This window comes from Plectropomus leopardus, chromosome 20 (assembly GCF_008729295.1).
Source record: "Plectropomus leopardus isolate mb chromosome 20, YSFRI_Pleo_2.0, whole genome shotgun sequence".
Taxonomy (NCBI): Eukaryota; Metazoa; Chordata; class Actinopteri; order Perciformes; family Serranidae; genus Plectropomus; species Plectropomus leopardus.
The window spans coordinates 12,927,802-12,952,639 of record NC_056482.1 but is presented as its reverse complement, the minus strand read 5'-3'; the positions used below and the strand labels follow the sequence as shown (position 1 = coordinate 12,952,639).

General features: G+C 39.9%; 2 protein-coding genes across 2 annotated transcripts; one reads left to right on the top strand and one right to left on the bottom strand.

Moving 5' to 3' along the window:
• Positions 1 to 2,174: 2,174 nt before the first annotated feature.
• zmynd19 (zinc finger, MYND-type containing 19) lies at positions 2,175 to 9,375 on the bottom strand. The gene is made up of 6 exons (XM_042509689.1): positions 9,114 to 9,375; positions 7,370 to 7,429; positions 7,160 to 7,266; positions 6,221 to 6,361; positions 5,239 to 5,419; positions 2,175 to 4,684 (listed from the first exon to the last, which is right to left on the bottom strand). The coding sequence occupies exons 1-6, from the start codon at positions 9,162 to 9,164 to the stop codon at positions 4,541 to 4,543; spliced, it is 684 nt and encodes a 227-aa protein (XP_042365623.1). The 5' UTR covers positions 9,165 to 9,375; the 3' UTR covers positions 2,175 to 4,540.
• Positions 9,376 to 15,319: 5,944 nt separating this feature from the next.
• bspry (B-box and SPRY domain containing) lies at positions 15,320 to 23,112 on the top strand. The gene is made up of 6 exons (XM_042509573.1): positions 15,320 to 15,776; positions 16,531 to 16,629; positions 19,592 to 19,822; positions 19,955 to 19,980; positions 20,086 to 20,210; positions 21,769 to 23,112. Exons 1-6 carry the CDS (start codon positions 15,405 to 15,407, stop codon positions 22,302 to 22,304), a joined length of 1,389 nt encoding a protein of 462 aa, XP_042365507.1. The 5' UTR covers positions 15,320 to 15,404; the 3' UTR covers positions 22,305 to 23,112.
• The last annotated feature ends 1,726 nt before the right edge of the window (positions 23,113 to 24,838 follow it).

The following is a 24,838-nucleotide window of genomic DNA, read 5'->3' as shown; positions in this document are numbered from 1 at the left end:
TTTTTAATTATTTTTCAGAAAAAATATAATAAAATAAAATTACTTTCTTGTTTTTTTTTTTCTGGTTTTTTTTTTGTCTTGTTAAGTTGCTTGTTGCCTTCTCCCCATGTTTTCTGAAAGAAATAAAACCTGTTTGCTCTGGTTTCAAAGGGTTAAGTCATATCAGTCTTGTCACCTAACTAAGGAAATATGCTTATTCACTCTCTTGCGGGGCTCGGTTTCAGTATATCAGTCATCCCAGTATTGTGTTGTCTGTGCAAAATATCACAAAGCTCTTGTTGAAGTTTTTGGGATTAGTTGAAGGTTTATTGGGATTTTTCTTCATGTCAACCAAAATTCTGCTGCGTCTTGCAATGCAAATAGATGCAGTGTTGTTAATATTGATCATGGGAATGCAGAGTCCTTCCTGAAGACATTTCCCAACTCTGTGAATTTGACTACCAAAAGAGAAACACAAGCACAGACTCAACTGAAACTGATCTCTAAAGCAGGAGGGGACATGAGAAGAGAGACAAGAGAGAAATTTATGTTGACTATGTCTGTACATCGATGTTGACGAAATGCAGTCTGCATGTGATCATTTAATTAGACTGGACAATGGAACGGAAATTCAAATATTGGGAACAATGTGAAGTGCCTCTTCGCTTTCAGGGGGAGCGTGAAATGAAAAGATTGAGGCATTAGTGATATAAGTGGTAGCTACAGATCTACAGAATATGCATATTTTCCAAAATGTAACAACTATTCCATTAAGCGCAGACAGATGTGTAAGTTATGCTTCTTAGCCAAAGCAAGTTTGGACATTGTTTTATGCAGTATCTGAGTACCCTTTTGGCCTTATCTAAGTATGAAAATCCATGAATTCTATGCCACCTTCAGCGACCACATTAAATGTTTCTGAGGGCTATCATTGGCCCACGGGCCATGCTTTACGCAGCTATGGGATAAAATGCCAGAAAATTGTGAAAAAAATCACCATTAAGATCAAGGTATTCAAGGCAAAGAATCTTAACATTTGAGAAGCTTGAACTAGCAAATATCCATTTGTTAAATGAACTAACTTAATAAATCTATATTTAAACGGTTGTTGCTTGAATCACTATTGGTCAACAACAGAGTTCATTTTCTGACTCCTTGGATGAATCTTTAAAATATTTGGAGCATACTGTATCTGAAATGTATAGCTATACAGTAAAAAGTAACTGGTAATGCATCACTTTAATTTCCCCCTTTTAGCCTAAAAATAATACATAATAATAACTGGTTTAAAATATACCATAATTCTGGTAATGTATTTGTTAACAACTACACCTCCTCTTGTGTGCAGCCCCTAAGTGGAGGCGGATGTATAAAAGGATAAAAAATATATGTATATGCAATGGCCTAAAACACAGTTGTAAAAATACAAATTATGTCTAGGGGATACTCTACAATAATAAACATTTAAAATATTCTAACAGCTGCTTACAACACTTAAATTATAGTGTTAGAGACCATTTATTAAATGTTTCAATAGTGCTTATAAATACTAAATGACAAAATGGGAATATTGAAGGCTTCAGCCTTGAGGGGCTCTGAAGTCTCTTTCCTTTCATTCATGTGTGTAGATATGTGTGTTTATATACTATATATGTATATGCACCATCATACTAGCCAACCTTTTTTTCTTTTTTTTTTACCTTCTTATTTTCTATTATTCTCTTCACTATATATTTTTTCAACATCTACTTTATCACTTTTTTTCTCACTATAAAATATATTCATACTGTAGAATGCTAAAAATATGGACAACAGCATATGCAAACAAATGTAAATTTATATTAAAATTTGCTGCACTCCCGCAATAATGTATTCAAATCTAAATACTGGATTAAACTTAAAAAATGTGTATAAAAATATTAACTATACAACCTTTGTCATTTTACATTTGGACTCTTTCAGCTGGTTACATTCATTTCCTCTAACCCTCTATAATGTAGCTGTTGTAAAAATGTACTTTTATTATTATTAAACTGCTTCTACATGTCGAATTGTTACCTACAAGCCAAAAATTCAATGTAAATATATACGAATAATGAACTTCTTTTTAACCTGTTCGGGAGCATCCAACAGTTTTATTCTAGTGCTCCTCTCTTATTCACACTTTGACGACTCCACACACCAACTCCAACAAATGAGGTTCATTTTATTTATTATCATTTTACATTGGAAAAGCAACGGTCAGTTATCCCCCCCAACTGTACTTCCATTCACATATTGTAGCTCTTTATTCCTAGGTGATTAATGTTTATATTCTTACAAAACAAAAAAGATTTCAGACACAATCTGTACACTCCAAATCCAAATCACACCCCTCCCTTCAACCCATCTATGACAAATACGCTAACATAGGAGCCATTTTTTTTAGTGCAGTGTTGAAAACCTGTTTGCACACACATACAAAATAAACAATCAACGGGTCGCATGTACATCTGTGAGTGACATGCTTACCGAGTGTCTGGACTCCTCAGCTAAGACACGAGAGGACACATTAAGCAGGTGTGCATTGTAGGTAATACAAGGAAGGCAGGCGATTGAGGATAAAGACGACACAGAGCGATTTCACTTGGACTGCCGTGTCTCCGAAAGAACAAAAGCAGAAAAATGGTTCCATTCACGAAACCACTCTCCGAAATAAAATTAGCCAAAAAGGTGTGTAAAGGTGGGGGGGGAGGGGGGGGATTCAAGTTTTACACTCCAAGACGTCTCTCGCGTGGAAGATTTTTAGCGACAATAATGGTGTGCAGTGTTTTCATGGAAACCTGGAAGGGCAACACCGAGGAGGACTCACTCATTCATTCAGGATCAGGAAATCAAGTAAAAAGGGTTGAAATGTTCAGTCCCCCTCCCCCTTGCCTGAAAACATGACATAAAAAGGTCCCATACTGTCCACTTTTTTTTTTTTGTTATAACATTTGCCTTCAAATATCACCAGGACAAAAACATGTTTCACAATCAAATGTTTTAAATAAATATAGCTCCATTGATAGAATTTCTTCAAAAAATAACCCTTAGAGCAAACTCTCACACAAGAAACTGAGCACTGACCCCCTCCCCGACTCCGACACACTCATACCGTAACCCTGCAGGTGCAAAAAATACAGTTGAGAAGACAGGTGTTTGTTAAAAACCAGCAAACTAAAGACTGACTGGAGGGATTTAAACCAGTTCATACAGGAGTGCCAAACTACAGGTCATAGTAGACTTTGGTAGAGATCATTTCTGATTTTGTTTCCTTGTGATCAGAACAGTGACAGATACGTTGTGATCACAAGAAAGCAGTTTCTTAAACCGTGACCAACGTAACAAGCTTGTGGGATCATGAAAAAGGCCCGTTAAAGTACCAGTAACACCCAGAACGGCTTTTTAAACAGTAACTGGAGAATTCTTAAAATGCTGATTTAAAAAAAATCCAGTTACTGAAGGTGGAAACTTTGTACCTTGTCTTAAGCAACAACAACAAAAAAAAAAAAATCGGAACAAATTAATAGAAAATTAAAATAACTCATGGGTCAAGAAAACTTCTAGAAAATGATTACAGCCTTTATTTGGCAGCTACTTTATTATAGAACAGTCAAAATATTTTTAACCCACCAATCTGATTAAATATGAACTTTAAAACTGTGGAATATGGCCCCTTTAAGAAGAGAAAAGACATACATGAACCCGTCCCGTAACCCATGTTGCCCATTTCAATGTCCTTCAGTACATATTGGCATCACATACACATACATACACAAGCATACACACTCATACACAACCCCACACTCAATACTGGTAGTGTGATTCAATCAGTGAAATCTATCTGATGTGTGTCGTGGTTGGCTGCGTGGGGAGTACGGCAGACAGGGAGGCGGCTAAGGTGTTCGATGACCATGAAGACAGCAGCCGTGTGCACCAGAGAGGTCAGAGAGGGAGCAATACAGTGAAAAGGTCCATGTCCCATTGTACCGGCTAAACGACGGGTACTGCAGCCCCTGGGGTCCCCCGTTTTGCACAGATGTCACCAAAACCCAGCGGCTGGGTGGAGGAACACGAGTGGATGACGACAACTGTCCATATTGTGGTCCAAAGAAGCTTGTCCAGTTCATCAACAAGACAACTTTTTCCCCCTCACATACAAAACCATAGCAGCAGGTAGAGCTCGAGGGTCTCCCTCCTCGAGAAAAATAATGAAACAAAAAAAAAACAAAAACAAACAAACAAAAACAAAACAAAACACAAAATAAAACCTTTCCCCGTCATCCAGCAAGCAAGCTATGGAGAAATACCAGTTCTGGGAAGTGGCAGATGTCTTTTTGCTTTGTTCCCCTTCCCCTCCTCCATCTTCTTACCCCCTGAATCCAAACAATCGAGCAACCAACATTGTCCTCTGTCGTTAGTCTCTTGTCAGCGATTTCCCCCCCGATTTGCACTTCATCCCCAGTGTCCCCTCCCGCAAGTCTAACCCTATCCCCCCCCGGATCTCCCTCCTCCTCTGCCAGGCGAGGATGAGGGCAGATCATCGTTCGGGCTCCGACTCCAGGGCCAGCACCCGCTTGCGCTCGCGACACTGCTTCTTGTGGGCGGGCCAGTCCCTCTGCTGGCACTGGGAGCCGCAGTAACGCGCAACCTGGCAGCGACCGCAGATGTTGAACTCCCGGAGCTGTGGAAAGACAAATAACAGGATCATGTTTGGCTCTGGGTCTTTCTCTCTAATGCCAAGCACATCAACACGTGGGCGGGTTCATGGGGGGAAAATGTTTAGAACTTCAGTTTTCATCTCCAACAAATACTTTAAAAAAAAAAAATAACTTAAAGGTCCAGTGTGTAGGATTTTGCTGTGAGGTTGCAGAATTGAAACTTTTTGCGTGTGCCAAGCATGTGGGACAACTATGGTGCCCGCTTCAAAGACATGCATGGCTTTATTTAGAGCCAGTGTCTGGTTTGTGTGTTCTGGGCTACTGCAGAGACAAAGTGGCAGACTCCTTAGCAGAGGACCCGCTCTGTTGGTGTATATAAACTGCTCGTTCTAAGGTTACTAGAACACGACGATTCTTCGTTTCAGGTGACACTTTTGAAAACATTGTTATGAATATTATTATATTCCATTTTTGCCAATAAATGCCCCTAAAATCATACAAACTGGATCTTTATCCAAACACTGAGTACATTAAAGCCAGAGTGAAAAATCATGCAAGGAAACGTGAAAGTACATACCCTCCTCTCAATGAGTGAACAAGGAGGATAATGACACTCATAGTAGGTGCAGGAGCACTCCTCTTCCTCCACCAGCTCCCCGTTAGCGTTGTAGTAGCGCGTGCGACTCAGCTCCAGATACTGCTCCTCCACAGGGTCAGCCGGTACCTGCTGGATGGCCAGCCAGTACAGAGACTGCTCTCTGGACAAGTTAGAGAATATAGGAAGAAATGTAAGGTCTGCATTAGATGTTGAACAACAAATATTTATAAAGAAAGCTAAAAGGGACGTTATATTTTGGGCTTTTGCACCGAAAACAAATCAAGCTGCATCAAAGCTCGGCCTTGGGCGAGCTGCTATGAAATGTCTATAGAAAGCTGCAGTGGCCGCTCTGGGCTAATCCAGCTGCTGCCGTTTGATTCTGTAGCCAAGCTAAAAATTGGTGATAGTTTAACTTTTGGCACCAAACTGCAGCCTGACAATACCGGCAGCCATAATCTTCTGCGACTCATGTAAGAACTTCTACCCAGTTAAAACACATGAACGTCCCTCCTAACCGCAGAAAAACTGCCTTTTCGTGGCGAGCCGCACTTCACCGCTGCTTGTTTTTTTGCGTTATTACTCTCGATCAAGGGTCAGCTAACCAAGAATACAAATATATTTACTCAGTTAAGAAAAAAAAAAACACTAAATGAAGGCTGAGTCCAACGTGATACTAATGCAATAACAATTCTGTGTGACCATCATTCAAAACCTTTTTTTTTTTTTTTGCAAAATATTTGGATATTAGGAACATTTTTTTTCTGGTTGATTGCCATATCTGTTTTGGTTTTCTGTAAGAAAAAAAAAATCAGAGTTGTCAGGACCAGGCTGAGTTAAGGCGTCATTAAATCAGACTGGCTTTGCCTACAGACCAAACATCGGGCTCATGCAGTTCTCTACGTTCCTTCACAGCTACAGAATCACCATTCAGCCGTTGGCACCGGTATAACTGCAGTCCTACCTCTGTTTGCTGGAAATCTCCTCCGGCTTGGGGCTCCAGCCCACTGGCACCAGTCGCAGGTTGTCTAGTCGGTTGTCCACCGTCACAGAGTTGATGTGAATGACTTGAAAACTGGGAGCGATGCCTCCTCTGTGCTTCTCCCTGTGTAAAAAAAAAAAAAAAAAAGTATCCAGATCATAAGTCAACCACTGCCGTTTTACCAGTTACAGAATAACAACAGCTCATTAAGACCAGATCCACGTGTGTAGATGCGCTGGTTAGACAGCTCGGCCTGCATGCTGGCTACTTCCTTGTTTGGTCTTGTGTAAGAAGAGCATAGAGTCTAAAGGTGGAAAGCAGAGACAGGAGACTTTCTCTAGGTCCAAAAGATTATTTGCAGCTCACAATAATTTAAAAAAAATAAATAACCTTGCAGACCAAGGGACAAGGCTCAGTTTACTCACTGATAAACATGGTATACTGCACTGTTGTATGAAAGATCAAGCAACTGACAAACAAATATGTGTGATAAACAGTTGTGGTCCTTTGAGTTTCTGATGAGATGAAGCTTAACTGATACCAGCAGGAAAATTATTTAGGAGGATGGGTACAGAGCACCAGCCTGCACTGGTAAGAATACAAAATCATGTTTCTTAAGATTTAAAGCACCAAGGGAAATGCATCTGATGAATCTGTAGGTTGTCTAAAATTTTACCAACTACTGCAAAGGACCCTCTACCATTCATTTTGCAGTTTTAACTTTTTTTAAAATAAAATTGCTGCAACAATACTCATCCCTAATTAGGTCATATCTAGAACTTTTAGGATGATTATGATCAGAGAGCCTTATCAAGGACACTTCAGCGATAACAATGCTCGCCTGCACAGAATCGTAACCCAAGATGATCCGACGGGAAAAGGTTTTTATCACACACCAGGTGTAATGAACGAATGACTTACCAGAGCAGCTCATGCAAAGGCCTCCCTGCCCAGCGGCCTTTGCCAATGTCGAAAGCATAGGCAAAGATCTTAGCTCCATTGCCGTCTGCATCTACCTCCATGCGCGCCTGTGAGTGGAAAATTGTGTTCTTTTAAATATTGTAACAATCAGAAGAGAGATAGCAATACATTTTATAAACACAAGTTGGGAGTTGAATCTCAAACGTTTACCTCAAACGCATAGTTTTCCACAAGCGGTATGTCCTGCTCATCAATAAGTGTGTATTTTGTCTGAAAGGAGAGAATGGAGAAAGAATATATTCATGTTAACAACCGCAACTCTTAAAAGGAGCAGCTATCTTTTTATGGCCTGCTTTAGGACGACAGCGACTTGTTAGAGCCATCATTTTGGAATTTTTTACAAGAAACTACGAGAACAGGAACACATGCATGAAACCTTCTACTCAAATGTTATATTAAATAAAGAAAATAACCAGTAAATTATTTCAAACTTCAATCAGTGACAGTTCCTAAAATAATTTGATAAGCCCACGCTTGTCTATTGCAGAACCGCCGACTGTTATTAAGCAATGGCTGTCCAAAACTTTGAGTTTAGTTACAAGGCAGCATGGCAATTTATTCACTACCACCTCCAAGCTGAAAAAACAATCAGTTCCAAATGTGGATTTTATGCACAATCTAACTGGTTCTCACAGACTCAAACAACACTACTGTTTGCAAAGGCCACAACAGTCAAACATGATAAGCAGCTGAAGGCATGTTCAAACCCTTATTTGGGAATGGGCTCTACACGTGAGCGCTGCAACAGACATAAACCTCAGCGTAGATAGTCAAAAGGAAAATAAGCACTTTATCATGTTTGGAACCAAATAATGTTATTTTAACCACATCTGGACTTGAGGTTCAACATATTAAAAGCAGCAACAGAGTCTCGGTCTACCATGTAAGATACCTGAGCTCTCTGTCAGTAGGTGGGACTAAACAGATGCACGTGACAAGACACCAACACAGTAGCCCCATGCTACACTGAGCATGGTACAACACAGCACGGGGTGGTGTTGTGCACATACCAAAAGGTCGAAATATGCAATGTGACACTTTGTCTCGCCTGCCAGGCTATTGTGCAGATCTTAACAGGAGTGACATCATGCAAATAAGTTGTGTGATTGCTGACAGGAGCCCTGTCACTCAGCAGGTGGGCATCTGACTCTTCACAACCCAAACAGGACAATCTGCACCTTTATCCTGAGTGTGAATGTCTTGTGACACCAGCAGCCAGGAGCGTTTCTTGTTTCAGACATGCTTCAGGCTACATGTCGCACCAGTGTGCAGCGATAATTGTGTAAAATCAGCCAAAAACAAGTTTTCCGCTATATGTATTGAGTAGTGTGGTCTCCTGTCGGTGCTTTGTCACGTTGCACAAAAGAATCAGTTGATGGAGCATGGCAATGGCTTCCTCATTAGCAGACACTTCACCGTGTAATCCAAATAACACAGCTAGCGTGGCACTGCTAACTACAACAGAAAGCGTTAACATTATAAAGCCCACCGTCGATAAGAAAAACAACCATCTTCTCCGTTTCTACCCGACTCTGGTAACGACAAATAATGACCTCTGTGTTTACATCTGAGGCATTATTCCACCGTTTAACGTCTGCTAACAAGCTAGCTAACGTAACCTGCTACATGCTAGTTAGCGTTAGCTTCACAGCGAGACTGAGCGGTGGCGGCGGAGCTTCAGAAAACCAGTCTGACTCGGCCGGCTTCTCTAATCCGTTCAAATGCGGTTAAAATCGGCAAATCTGTGCTACTCCCGCACCGGCAACGGGTTGATAAACATTGAGGTGGTTGACTAGCACCGACGTATCTCCGCGAAACCTATTTTTCCATCGCCTTTTGTGATCCCCGCGGGCCCTCCCCCGGCCGCACATGGCAGTCCTGGGATACAGCTCACCTTCCCGGCCACACGGCCGAGCCGTACGATCCCAAGCTTGAAATCCGACATCAGGAGGACGGGCGGTGGAGACAGACAGAGGCGTAAGATCCAACCTATGCGGTGTTGAGGTGTACAACTCGCCGGGGCAGCCCCTCAGCCCCGCTGCGATGCCAGTTTGGGTGAACTGGTTGGGTATTCGCCCTGACTCCGGGTCTCTCCGGCAGCAGCCCAGCCTCGGTGACACACCGCTGCTGGCGCAGGAAAGCCGAGCGAGCTGTCGGGGGCGGGACGGGACGAGCCACTAATCACACCGGCCAATCAAACCCAACGTTGTGTTTTTCAGAATTCGAGGCGTCCGATCGTGTTGTCCAATAGAAAATAAGTATTTTAACGACCGCCTGTTTCAGTCATTACGTCACCACACTCTCGTGACCACTTCCAGCCATTTTCGCGCGAAATGTTTGATGTCAGGGTTGGACAATATCCGTGATGGAAGTGGAAAGACGGTTTCCAAATTTCGTACTGACATTGTGTACTAAGACTTTGCATTATTTCGTGAGCATATTATACTCGGATTGTATGCCTGTGACCGGACAGTTGAGGAAAAAGCATTTGTAACGAATATTTTGATGATTCTTGCCAAATTGTACATAGGCCTACAAAGGCCTATGTACAAACCAAAGCTACAAACCAAAGGGCCCTCTTTACTGTTTTCACAAAGATTTTGAAAATTGCATAAACACTATCGTATCCCAATTAAAAGGCTGTAAAAACTTTACAGGCATCAACTTTATAAGATATGTAGGCCTAATTGAAATGTGATCTAAACTGCTAAGAAGGAACCGATCTCTTGAATTACTTTTGGACTTTGCACTTTGGACTGGATAAGAGAAGGAGACACTTCTTTCCATCTGTGAGTTGTGTATTGCATACTTGTTGTGATTTTTAAATAGGCTGTACTGTTAAAGATGTGTCTTAAATTTGCCATAAGTTTCTTTTTTAAATTATTTATTCAACCTAAACCCCTGCCATGTTTTGAATTTTGCACTATAATTATTGATGTTGTTCAAATAATTGTTATGTGCAAAAAAAAAGCATCTATGGTGGGGACTATTATCTTACAGAGGCAGTAAGAGAATCTATATGAATTTGCTTTGGTGTGAGAGAAAATGAATTTAGAAATATAAAAATGCATTGCAAAAATTAATAAAACTTAAAACTTAGACAAATAACTAACACAACATAAAATGAGATGATAAAAACTGAAAAGCAAACAAACAAAAAATAACTGAATTCACATTTCATAATACCATCGTATGTTTTACATGCATCTTAAAAGAGTGCACCAGGGATGACGTTTTTCTGTAGGCCAACCCAAAAGCCAACGTCGCCCTGGTTCCCTCGTCAAAAAGCAGATAAGCTTTGTGCTAAATAAACATTTATGATATTAACATTTTTTGTTCAGCAAAATAGTCTTCAAAAATTAGCACCACTTTAGGGTTTTTGAAGCCTAAATTCAGTCACTTAAATGTCTTAATGTGAGTAGCTGCTCTTATTGCATGAGGTTTGGGTCCTAATAACCTCCTGCCAGAGGGGAATGTTTTTAAGAATTTGTCTCATGCAACAGATACAAGTGAGAAGTCGGCCATAATTTTTTCCATCTGCCTCAAGGTTCTGTAGATGCACAGGTCCTGGAGGGACAGCAGACTGCAGCCAGTGGGTCTTTCTTGCAGCAGATATTTTGACCTGTCATATAAGAAAAGCACAGGTGCTGCTGATGACATTAACAATGCCTCTGATCTGTTCAAGTGCTTCAGTGAGAGAAACAGTGAGCCAGCATGCACAGATCCTGCTAAAATCAGAGTAGCCAAATGGAATTCAGTCTTTATTCATTTAGTTATTTACACCTGAGCTTTTCCTATTGTGACAGGGCAAAACGTCCTCTGTGAAAAATGCTCATCACCTTCTCAGCAAATGATCCTCAGCAGTCTGCCCTTATCTTTGGCTGTGCCAGACAGTAATAAGGATGGTGAGGATGGATTTGATGATGGGAGCGCAGAGGAGTCACAGCCATTGTCTTTTGGCAGGTTGAACTTCTTCAGCTGCTGCAGGATGTAGGTCCACTGCTGTGCTTTTTTTGGAGAGGGAGCAGCTGCCACTTGAGGTCCTGGGTGATGACGGAGCCCATGGAGCAGAAGGACTTCATGGTGTCGACCAGAGAGTCACACTGGATGATGGGAGTGTTTGGGGTTGCACTTGTCTGGAAATCCACAGCCACCTTTGTCTTCAGTGAAGCGCCAGCTGTCCACGCCAGGTCACCCGATGGTCAGTCTCTCACCTGTGGCAGAGTCATCCCCTCTGGGGGTGAGTCCAATGAGGATGGTGCCTCAATACAGTGCTCAGGCTTGCTGTTTGCAGCCCAAAATGCAAGGGCAATTATTACCCTTTGAACTATGCAAATTTACATCATGAAGATTTTAGATTTGTAAAACCTTTCCAGAACCCAGAAAGCGACATTTCTTTGAGTGCAACGTAACAATGCAGAAACACTACAGAGCATGTGTAGTTGGTTACTTGCACCTGTGTCCAGTTCCCATCCCTCCATCCATTTGACTCAAACTGCGTATGATGCTTGCAGGAAAATTAGGCTTGATAATGCAGGACCTTTGAGTTCTTTACATTATGATAAGTCTAATGCATTCATACCGCAGAGGCAAAAGGAGAGGAGGGAATAGGCCTAATGATAGAAAATTATACATCAAGAGGGGTATTTTTTTTAATCACTAACGCTGTTCAGAGTGACCACGTATCTACTTAATTGTGTTCATTAATATTCTGCATGACTAAAAAAACAAAAGTTTCAAATGTAACAGTTATGAAGAAGGAGGCTATCTGATGATGCTCTTTTCCTTCTTTTTACATAACTGATGATTGGCTACTTGGTGTGGTTTCTTTGTGAGTCAATGCAACTATAGTTAAAATTCAGCATTTTTGCACATCTGGGCTACATGTACCCTCTGTGTTAAAGACAGTAACAAGTTTAAAGACAAGGAAATGCTGATTTGGGGAAAGCACTGAAGTTTTTAAATATCAGATGCAGAAGCTATTGAATATGCAGTCCATTACTACCCTTGCACATTTTTTTGCCTTTACTTTTTAACTTTCTCAAAGCCAGTAATTGCCTCGCAGAATAGATGTTCCACCTGCATGCCTTTTAATTTCCATCCTTTTAAAGTAACGTCTTCATTTCACACACACTGCATCTATCAGTTTAACCAATCTTTGATGAGAGAGCACCCTCTTGAGATTAGGATCTGTATTGCAGAAGAGTTTCAGAAGAATAATTTGGATTTGATAAATCTTCAATTATGACCCGAAATAATAGGTTTTTGTATTGAAGTGAAAGAGTTTCCATTGTGCTCTTTGTTGTGATGTTCAAATCCCCCAGATTCTGAATGTGTTCTCAGGTGCAACCTTCTAATCTATTTTTAGCTGTCTGGCTTTTTAGAAACACTGGTTTTCACTCAATACAACAATGATATTTTTTATTCATTGTTAAAGTTTTGATGATAGCCAGCTTCCTGATAAATCTTAATCCACGCTCCCATTTACTTAAGTTAGTTAATTTAAGTGCATCGAAATGGTAAAGAATAAATTCAGAGTGAGTGTATTCTAGTTTTCTTCGGTCTATTCTTGCATTTTCTGTCAGAGATGAAAGCTGCAGACAACAAATACACACAAAAACACATTCATTATAAACAGCCAGGTCTGAGACATCTGACATTAAGAGAGAATTTGCTTTTATTTTTTGAGGCATTTCTTAAAAAAGCCATAGCGTGGAGGCTTCAAAAAGCAAACTGAAGTAATTTGCTTTCTAGGAAAAACTTGCATTATTAAACCTTTTTGTTTAGATGCTCATTTCTACTTCTTTACAGGACGTATTCATGTATTCAGCTCTTCTTCCTTTGTTCCGAGATGTGAACACATGCATGTCTTGTGTTTGCTAGTTTTTCACCATTACAAAACAGCTTTTTATGTCTCAAACAATGGCAGCCCTGTGTCTCTGCTGTTCCCATTTCAAAGTGAAATGTGTGGAAACGCACTTTGTCTGAGCCAGAAGGCACAACTTTCTTCTGTCAATCACTCCTATCCAGTTACGCGCAGACAGGGGGCTGATGGGAGGAGTGCGTGGTGTGTCGCTCCTTGTGAGGGTTTGAATTTCTTGAGATTTGATCTGTTTCCGCCCAAACCTACTTAAACAAAAAGTCTTTCATTTAAACTCAGAAAAGAAGTGATGGGATAGGATACAAAGAGTTTACAAACCCATGCAAATGCCTTTACTTCCCTTTGATTTCATCCCTAAGTCCAAATTTTACTCTTTGTGACATTAACTGGAAGTTAACTAATTGGCATCCACTGGTGAAAGCTAAGTAAATGTAGACAGCGGTACAAATAAACTACCAAAATTTATAGTTGAAACAATATGTCACCCTGAAATACCATCTTCCAATCAAAAAAGCATCAAGCCAGCACAAGGACCAAAAAACAACAGTAAATGAATGTCTTTTTCTAGTTTCACATCACAAACTGTGAAACACAGGATGTGTCTAGATTCTCATTTTATATGGCATCATCACACTATAAAGTTTTCAGTTTATTTGCCATTATCAAGTTATTTTACTATATTTTATGGTTGCACCCTGGTGTTGCTTTAGAAATTAAACCCTATTTTTTGGTATGCAACCCAACCCTCCTGACTGTGGAGTGAATATAATTGAATGGGCCTGGTTATTTATAGGGGCAGACCACCTTTCGAAAGTGCATTTGAGGTTATTTTCTCTAGATTGCAGAGGTTTTCCAGACAGTGGGTGTTGCTCACTATTTCTAAAGAGAGTAGTCTCTGAAGGTGTGGCTGCACCTCTGATCTCAGGGCACACACATGATGAAACTAGATCACACCCTGGAAAATTTGAGTATACTTTGCCACAGTTTTCTTTATAATGGCATCTAGTAAATTCCAAATTTAAAAAGTAGCCTGGATAGTTTTGAATGAGGGGAAAAAAACCCTTAAAAAAAAAAAGGACGTCTGCAGTACACAAGTCCTCACTTAGAAAAAAAATCTTTCTCACATTGTTGGATATCAGTTATCAGTAGAATATTATTGTAATAAATACCAGGTTATCATTTTACAAAATTTAGTTTCTGTTCTCTGTGAAAATTAATGATTCATTTAACCTCAAAGCCAAATTTTAGGCTCCTAGGGCTAAAACTATAGTCGGCAAAGGGTAGGGAAATTTTTTTGGATTTATTGAACTTCCAACCAACCAACCAACAGAGAGAGCTACATTTGCTGGTCACAGCTAAAAATAAACTAATAAAATAGGAATTACAGCGAAGTCTTTGTGGTACATGTGCTTTGAGTATTTTCTTCTCATGTCACTTTATATGTTTTTCATTACATTTCAGAGGGAAATATTGTACTTTTTACTTAGCTACATTTACCTGACAGCTGTAGCTACTTTACAGATTAACAAATTGCATAAAAAAGCATGAAGCTGCAAAAAAAGCATGAGCTGCAATGATTAGTTGATAAATCACCAGTCAATTGACAGAAAATGTATTGCCAAAGAAAAAAAAGGGTTTGAAGTTTTGTGGGTGGTTTCTTTCTTTATTTCCTTTTTTTTTTAACACTTAGAATCTCTGTGGTGTTTTCTTATTTTGAGTTTTCAGGATTAAAAGAGGAATATTTTTTCTGCATTGGGTACTTGTACTTCTTTCATAATTATGGTAATTAAGTCTTTAATTACGATATTTCTAAACACACATTTTCATGTTGATATCTCATAAAGATTACGTTTTCCCCATTATTTTCAAGGAATTTTATGTTACCCTAATTATGAACATCCGTTTTTAAGTTGATTTACTAATAAAAATTAAATTGGTCCATCGATTTTTTCCACACATTATTTGAAAGGAATTTTTAAGAGTTAAGGAAACTAAAGTAAATGAAACACGTTTTTAATATGCAAAGTTACATTTAAGCTTTTTACAGCTCTGGGCCAATTATTTAAAATACCTGCCTGTGATAGATTTCCGCATGATTTAAAACGTAAAAGACGGTTAGACTATCAGCTGACGCCCAAATCAAACACCTGCAAACCAGCAGAGCAGAAAGCTTTTTTTCCTTCCAGCTCTGACCTCTGGAGTCCGTGATACTTCCGCGTTCAGCTCACCTGTTACACCTGTATTACAGCGCTGCATGCAGGCGCGACTCCAGCTCTGCCGGTGCACCTGTCGCGTTATTGTGCCATGACCGACGAGCTCGTAACGTGCGAGTTAACATGCCCGTCTTCACCGACTGACCGGGAAAAGACATTACACGGTGTGAAAACTATGGAAACAGATACCGAGCAGCCGATTTTCTCCGTGTTGAGCGGCGGTGTGAAGCAGCAGGAGCAGCCGGCGGGGGGCACCGCGGTACCGAGCTCCCCCTCTGCGACCACCGCCGACACCGAGTCCGGGATTTTCTCCGGGGAGTGTGAGCTGTGTGTGGAGCACGAGGCCGAGCTGGACTGGTTCTGTGGCACCGAGCAGAGACTCATCTGCTCCCACTGCGCCGTCGTGGGCCCCTGCCACGGACACACTGTGACCCCCCTGGCCACCAGAGTAACAGCAGTCAGGGTGAGTGTGAAGCCTGCTAATACTGTCAGCATATGAAACAGCTGTTTGCTTCTTTTTTTAATGTATAGATTGAGCTGTGGCATCAGACTGATGATGTGTAAGCTTTGAAAAATGTACAAGATGATATGATTCCTTAATGAGGATTCCCACGGGGTTAGAAATTGCCCAGGAAAGTTACTTTCACTTTATGTGAATGCCTTGTAACTTCTTTGCCATGTTATTAACTGCTAACCTTTTAAAACCGAAATGGACGTCAGTTTTCTTGCACAGAATTCAGATGCCTTCTGCAAGTATTTAAACCTTTTGAAATGGGATTTCTTTAAAAAATGTGTAGAAAGACAATAGGCGACTCAGCCTGAAATGTCTCACAAATTGGGGAAAAAATGTGACAAGGAAATGGCCTAAAACTTAGCTTATACAAGTTTATTTTAGCACTTTTTTCATTTTTTGTTTATAGCCTGTTCATTTACTTTACTTGTGAAGCTAGCCATCTACCACTCAAGTTAGTTTTATGTGAGAAAATGTGGATTTCCTATTATTTTATTCCCATTATTCATTATGAAGCATTGAGGACTGACTGACAATGTGTGACAAGTGTTGTTCATATATTTAATAGTGTCATACTTCATAATTCCTTCTTGGGTGTGCCACAATTTGCATGGTTATTCTTTCCTGATGGTATTTGAAAAGACAGGATTTTCTTGTTGCGTCTTCAGCTGATGAGTGTGTGCATTTGTGTGTGTGTTTTCTATAGAACCAACTGGTGGATGTGTGTGAGAAAATGCAGCTGCAGGCACTGAGGATTGAGAGGTTTATCAACCAGACGCTGACAGCCAAAGAGCAAAAGCTTCAGGTGAGAAATAATACCACTGATCCCCACCCACTCAGCCACACACTAATGATCACACACAGTGCCAACCTCGGTACTGATACACACTGCTCTGTGGAGCAATTTCAAGTACAGTGTTTTTGATGTTGGCTGACTTGCCTTTATGTCATGTGACCGCACACATGTGCTGTGCAGACACGTGGTGGGTTTGTGTATTGCCCTCTCTAATATGTCTCTTTCCAATGAGGGCTGCGACTGATTATTTCCAATCACACTTAATCCATCAACTTCTTTAATTATCTGATTAACTGTTAAATCTATAAGATGTCATGATAAAAGAAAAAAAGTACCATCACACTCTCTCCTTCAGATTTCTTTCAGCTGTGCTAAATCCTAAAGAAATTCAGTTTATATTGACATTAAAAGCTGAAAACCTGCACATTTAAGAAGCTGGAAGCAGTGATTGATTGGTATTTTTGCCCGATAAATAACTTAATTGATTACTGAGATAAGATAACATTTTATTAATTCCACAATTCACACTTTACAGCAGTTCAAGAGTCAGAAGCTGAAGAAAAATGCAGGTTAAAGTGATTTGAGCACTAAAAATTGATAAATCATTACAAAAATACAAATCAGATAAAATAAAATATAAAAATCTATATACACTATACACACCTTTTTTTATATATACACCTTTTGAACTAATTGTTGCAGCATTTTGTTGCACCTGAAACACTGTCATCAAAAAGGAGAGAATTTGACAGACCCCCCCCCTCCATGGTAAACATACATATTAACTTACATTATTTAATTTCTTAATCCATAACTATACTGAGCATGAAATATCAGTGAGATGGGCATGCTTTCTAAATCTATATTCTTCCAAATATCAGCGGTTTGTATTTGTGTCTTTTCCACAATTAACCTCCAACAATTATTAAGCAATTTTCAATGTTTTTGTCTGAAAGATGTAAAATAATTAGGTACTCTGTATTTGTAAATGCATGTATGAGAGAGTAAACTACAATATGCGCACTGGTCATGTATTGTATAACTTGCTGATTCATTTTATCACCACCATGCAAAGACGCAAAGGTTACCTCTTTCAGTGCACCCGTATTTATTAACCTTCCTGCACTCAGTGGGTATCCAAGGTGGTCAGTGGTACGGTCATGCATGAGTAGGTTTCTAGGTTATAAGTTACCAAAAGCAAATCAAACCTCAAGCAAACAACAAAGGCAGTAAGTAAGGTGGATACACTCATGGGAATAAGGGTTCCAAAATTTGTTTTTCCTTAAGGGCTGAGCTTTGCCCCAGATTTGCTTCTGAAGATGTCTATTTTGAAAGGTTTTTTAAGGGTTCTTTATGAGACTAAAGGCATTATGGGGACAAATAGTTCAAAGGACTCCCTGAAAGGAACTGCACACTGCAGAGCTCCCCTAAGCACCACATACCTTCAAGGGCTTTTTGTGTGTTCGTATTTGCATCGCCAGTTGGAACGCTGTGACGTACTCTAAGCTGGCTGGCAGTTGGTATAGCAACATTGTTTTTGCTTTGACGAGTCAAAATGACATTGTATTTCCACTGACACATACAGTATGTGCACAGGATATCCTGGACTTCACCGTTGATCCATTTTGTTTTTTTCCACTTTGTTTTTACAAGCTGTTTTTGTGTTTTGTGTTGTCTGTTGTTTATAAGACTGACGTTCGTTTGTTTTTTAATATTGTGGTTGCCAGTGCTGCATTTGCTGTGTAACCAATCCCCATACACTTACGACGTTTAGACCAATCACCATACATTTATGTCAAACACAGTTTAAAGAAGTCTTTGTGATTTCTGGTTGTGCTGGGAACTGCTGTACTCTGATATAAGAGATTTAAAAAAATATCTCAAAACAACATTACGAGAAGTACAAGTACACATTCTTGTGGTGTAGAAAAAACAAAAGGAGGGTTTATTACAACTCTGAAGATTTCCTCCGGTCCAAAAACTACCATGAACCAAAAAGGTTTTTCCAAAGGGCAACAGGTTAAGAACCCTATAAGGTTCTGGTTAGCACCTTTATTTCTAGGAGTGTACCTTAACTTAAGAGCCACATCACCAAATCTGGTTACAGATTTTCTAAAACTACTGGTGTGTTTGCTCATGGTCACAACTAGGAAATCAATTGTGTGAAGTGTCATTAACAACCTCTGTGCTTTGGCGGGAACCCACCGTAAGTGTTTGTGTGGCTTCTTATTAGCAACAGTTAAACAAAGAGCGGAGACTCACAGTGAAGCTCCATAAAGCTGAGGGGAGCTGCAGAATAATGTGCTGATTCTCTGTAGCTTCATCAACATTACATTTGCAACATTGCAATTTGATGCATATGCACTCTAGCCACTTTAAAGGTTTTGTTTTAAGAGCAGAGAAGGTCCTCACAGGTTCTTACTTATAACTGAACGCAGCATAATTTAATAGAAATGAAGTGCAGGAGTCGTTTAGGATAAAAAAGGTATGTAAGATGTAGTTAAATGCCGATCTGTGACTTCTCCACTAAGCATTAATTCGTTTTTTGATTTATTTCTCACCGCAAACACTTTGGCATGTTGTAGGAAAACCACCTTAGTTGCATCTTAACTCTTGAAAACAAAAGCAGTGTTACATGAAAAAGTATTTAATTTTTAACATGTCTGACTTGGAGAGTTGCCTGTGGTAAAAACAGTTTTAAAAAAGTCTGTTCTTAAAGATGTGTTGTTTCACTTTTTAACTTTGCTGCCAAACTTTGCTGTATCATTAAAAAAATAATGCATGATAAAAAAAAATATTAGATCATACATTTTGAGCGTATTCATACATTTGGAAACACTGCATTGTTGTATGAGCTGTAGAAACTGAAAGTGTTGACAGTCATAATGATACAGTCTTGATCATCATCATTTCGATCATCTCCTCCTGCATCACAAGTCGTCTAATATTTCTTCTTCTCTCCTTGGCGTAGGTGGCGGCCAGCACAGCGAGGGAGCACATCGTGGCTCAGGTCAGCGCAGCACGTGAAGCCCTGGAAGAGGAGGAGCAGCGTCTCTTGGAGGAGGTGCAGAGAGAGGAGGAGCGGGTGGAGCAGTGTCTCCTCACCCAGAGAGCCCACTGGAGCCAAGCTCTGGCGAGTCTGTCGCAAACACGCTCCGGCCTGGTGCACATGCTGACGCACACTCCAGACGCACAACTGGTGGTGAGGGACTGGGACATTGTTTTTTTAGGGAGGAGGACTGGGGATCATTGTGTTCATGTAACAGAATCCTGATAATAATCATTAAACTACATGAATGCTCTGAAGAGTCAAAACTTTCTTCCTGTCTTTCAGACGAGTGTCCAGGAGTTAGCCGACAGGTGAGCTTTTATCATGTGATATTGTTGGTGAATATTTTATTGCTCGGGACATGCCAGGGAGGTGATATCTCTTCTCCTTTTGCTATTTGTGTGTGTTTGTGTCAGGGTGGAGGAGGCAGAGGGGGTCGGGGAGCCCTGTGACACAGACCAGCTCAACCTAAACCCAGGCTGCAGTGACAGCAAGCTGCTGAGAGGTCTGTGGGCCACTGCAGTGCTGCTGGGGCCCAACGGTGAGCAGAGATTTATCAAGTCTTCATGCAAACACATCAGATCCAGCAGGATCGGCATACTTACAAACGTTGAAAATGTAAAAAACAGACATTTTAAAATACAAAGCAGTGAGCTTATTTGTACAGTTTGAATGGTTTTGTGTATGTGATAACAATATCAAGAGTAGATACTCCAAACAGAAATACTCTGAGAAACTTTGCAAGCAACATTTCGATGGAGAAGTGACACCGTCTTCTCTTGACATCCATCCAATGATGGAAGATCCTTTACTCAAGTAAAAGTGTCTATATTACAATGTGGTACAAGCAAAATTATTGCATTCAAAAAGTAAAGTAATAGCAAATTGTCTAGTATTAAAGGTCCCATACTGTAAAAAGTCAGATTTCCCAACCCCCAACCCCTTTTAATATTAAACAGGTCAAGGGGATATAAATACTGTGAAAGTATCAAAACACTCAATCCACAGAGAAATGCGCACAGTCCATTTTAAGAAACTGTGCGTTTCAAGTTTCACCTTGTGAAGTCAAAACTATACAGACTGTTTCAAACACAATTCCAGTGAAAAGGTGTGTAAAGTACAAAGTGTCGCTCCAGTGCTGTTACAGTCAGTCACAGGCTGCAGAAACACTGACCAATCAGAGCGGACTGGGCTTTTTCAGGAGGGGGCTTATGCTAAAACAAAATGTCTCATACGGCTTTCCCTGCAAAAGTAGCGCAACCCACTAAATACTGCATTCCCACTGCCAGTGAACACCACATGAGTCTGCCTTTCTGTCAGCTGTTTACTTGCTCAGGCCTGAGAGCAGGTAAATAAAGATAGCAGTAGGAACAGAGATCTTATCTTTATATATCTCTTTCTTATTCACTATCTCTTTCAAACTCTGTATTTGGATCGTTGTTTTAGTGCTGTTTAGGAGGAGACGGACAGTAGTTAGTGACGCTGAATCATTGCATCTCACCGGTTAAGCTGAAATTTACGCATTCACCCGGTTGTTGTATTCCCATCATTGTTGATCAAAGCCGGAGGCGATAAAAACCTGTGTGTACTGCAGAGTGATTTGACCCGGGTGTGAATGCCGATCATTGCATTAAAGAGACAGATGTTAGCAAGTGTTAGCAGGTTTTTTATGCAGTGGGAATGAGGCTTCAGACAAAGGGTGAATGCAGGTATATTCAGGTGGATAGTATGACAAAAATAATGTTTTCATGCTTTAATGTTAAAAAAAAAAAAACACTTTCTATTCGAAACCCGAAATACAAGTATGAACCTAAAAGTTAACAAAATATGGGACTTTTAAAGTATAAGCACTTATTATGCAGAATGGCTCCTTTCTCTGTTACAGTACTGTATATATTATATTATTGATTCGCTAATACTGGTTTTTATTAAATTTTACAAACTAATACATTTGCCAATTATAAGCTGATACTGTATTATAAGGTGTGGATATTATAAAACTTCATGCTTATGTATAATTCTTAAAATCCCTCAAAACATGTCATCTTATAGTGCAGCAGTTCATGACGTTCAACCCATTGTCTCTCTTCTTCCCGCAGCTTATGGTTCATCTTATTTAAAGTTTGATAAGCGCACAGTGAGCCCTCTCCTGTCCCTGTCTGACGATGTCTGCACTTTGACCTTCCAACACAAAAAGGTCCGTCAGTCTCCGCCCTACGACCCGGCACGCTTCGACTGTTGGCCCAACGCGCTGGGCTCACTGTCCATGTCCTCTGGCACTCACAGCTGGGTGGTGGATGTGGGCCAGAGTGGTGCTTTCAAGGTTGGGGTCTGTTACGCCTCTCTGGAGCGCAAAGGCTCTGGGAATGAGGCCCGGCTGGGCCACAACAGTCAGTCTTGGGTGCTGTCTCACTACGACGGGGACTACTCCTTCTGCCATGCAGGGAAGAAGGAGCCCCTGCAGGTGGTGAGGAGACCTCAGAGGATCGGCCTGCTGTTGGACTGGCCGAGTCACACGCTGCTGTTTTATGAGCCGGACTCCAGCGCAGTGCTGTACTCTGTCAGACATCATTTCAGTGACCCACTGCTGCCAGCGTTTGCTGTGACCGACCGCAGTATCACCATACTGCACTGACACGGTCTGCCAAAAAACTAAATGACCTTAAACATGTGAAGAAATGCCTTTCCCTATTGTAAATATGATCAGCAGCTAAAAAATCCTCCATCTGTGCTCGATTGAAAGGCGTCCATTTCTATTTATTTCTTTTAGTCATTCTTTTGGTAGCTGCTGAGTTTTTTTAGATAGAGATAGATTTTAATTTCTTGATGTACAGTAGTGCTGTAACAGTATTTTTTGACTGACGATTGTTTTTTTAAAAATGTTTTAACGTGTCCTGAGGCTTCTCTAAGACTCTGTAGAGAAAATGTTAATAACACTGTTTGAGCCAGGACTGTTAAAAACTATTCAACATTTTAGGTGGGGGCTATTCAGTCAGTCTGCACCTTCTGCAACCCAACCCCCTTCCCAGGGAGATCTGGGGGTAAACTCTGGAAAAGTGCATACACTATGACTTGTTTATGACATACTTACACTTTACAAAAACTGTCCATTGTGTCATAGCCCATGTAATACTCAATCAACACAAAATGAGACAGGACAGTGTTTGACATTGGTTGTACCAACAGCAGGCAGAAATGGCTTCTGCAGGAGGGGTACGGCAGCACCACATGCACAAACCAACATGCACAACTGCAGTCTGCTGTAACACTAGAACCAGTAGTTATAATAATAATGGCAATTTGTGAAGTTTATTTATGATAATATTTGCTAATGATTATTTTGAATAATGATGTGTGGTTGCCTTTTGTAGCGTAGCGTAACAAACAAGTTTTGCTTATATTTTTATTAATATATTGAGGTACATTTTGAGCTCATTTAAATACTGGAAGCTATTATACAAGATAAAACTTATGATTCACCTATATTATGGTTTGACCTCCTCAGCTGATTGATTGATTAATTGATTTGGCTTGAAAAAAAATCTGAAATTAGTGGGAAATGCAACCACATTTACCAAAAGCCCAAAGCAGCATCTTCAGAGTGCTTTGTTTTGTCCCACCAACTAATCCAAACCTCACAAATATTACAAATACATGGAAAAGTAGCAAATCCTTACATTTGGGAAACTGTAACAATGAAATGTTTTTGCATTAAAAATTACTTGAACAGTTATCAAAATAGTTGGCTATTAATTTGGTGTCAATCCATAAAAACAATGATTTTCAAATTGTTTCAGCATTACTTGTATATTTTCATATGTTTTATGCAAAAACCTTTTTTTATAAAGCATTGAGCAACTAAAGCTGTGACATAATTGTAGTAGAGTAAAACTAAGACAGTTGATGTTTACTCTTTCCGTGGGAAACATTCGTAAAAAGATTGGTTTCAAATGTTTACATTGGGAAAAGTAGCTCAGCTGTGTTATTGGAAGACATGTGTAAACACTATTTTTTTGAGTCCCAAACTAGACGTGAACACCTTTGCTGAGTGGCCAATGTTTTGGCAGCACACCACAAGAGGGCAGTAATGTTGCATTAAGCCTTCAGTCACCATCTGACATGAGTCATGCAACTTTGGGGTCTGAAAGATGCAATATCACATCAGTAATAGAATAAATTCCAGGACCACAGACAGCTACAGGTGCCGACTACAATCAAACAAAAACTAAAAAAACCCAACCAGCCCACAGAAAAATCAACAGAAAATGACAACTGCAGTCTGCTGTAACACTAGAACCAGTAGTTATAATAATAAAGGCAATTTGTGAAGTTTATTTATGATAATATTTGCTAATGATTATTTTGAATAATGATGTGTGGTTGCCTTTTGTAGCGTAGCGTAACAAACAAGTTTTGCTTATATTTTTATTAATATATTGAGGTACATTTTGAGCTCATTTAAATAAAAAATGAAAATGACTATTAGCTGTAACACCAGTGCGAGACAGACAGGAACCACTCAAATGTCATTTTAGCATGAAGGTAAGATACCTAAGAACGAAAGCAACAAACCCATGGTAAGAAGTGACTTAAAACTTTCCTCCGATACCAGACACAACATGTGCGATGGGGACAGGTGGTGAGACACAACTATGAATAAAGTAATGACTCATCATCAGTGGTATTTTGGATCCAAATGAGGTTTTGTTTCTAGCACTAATGGCCATGTCTGAGAAATGTGATGTTACTATTTGGAGAGTACTGATTGGAATAGGTCCAGAGTGTATATGTTTAAGTTGTGGATGTCCGGGATTTAGCAATCCCAGATATTTTGTGATAATTTTGGATCAGTATAGTGCAATATTTTAACAGCCCATTCATTACTAATTTAAAAGAGACAAAAAAACCCCACTCAGATTTCAATTTAATGTATTTAAGGCTTGGTGGGACATGTCCCAATCAATCTGTTATTGACTCTTTTAGGGCAAGCAGAATCATGGTGAACGTCATAGGAGACATTATGTAAAAATAAACTGGCTGAACTGAAGAAAGAAATGAAAAAATATGATAGACAGCATAATAAAATGCAGAATTCATTTCTTTAATTGGAGTGAAATGCATCATCATAAGAGTTAATATTTAACTTGTAAAGGTCATATCCACAACTTC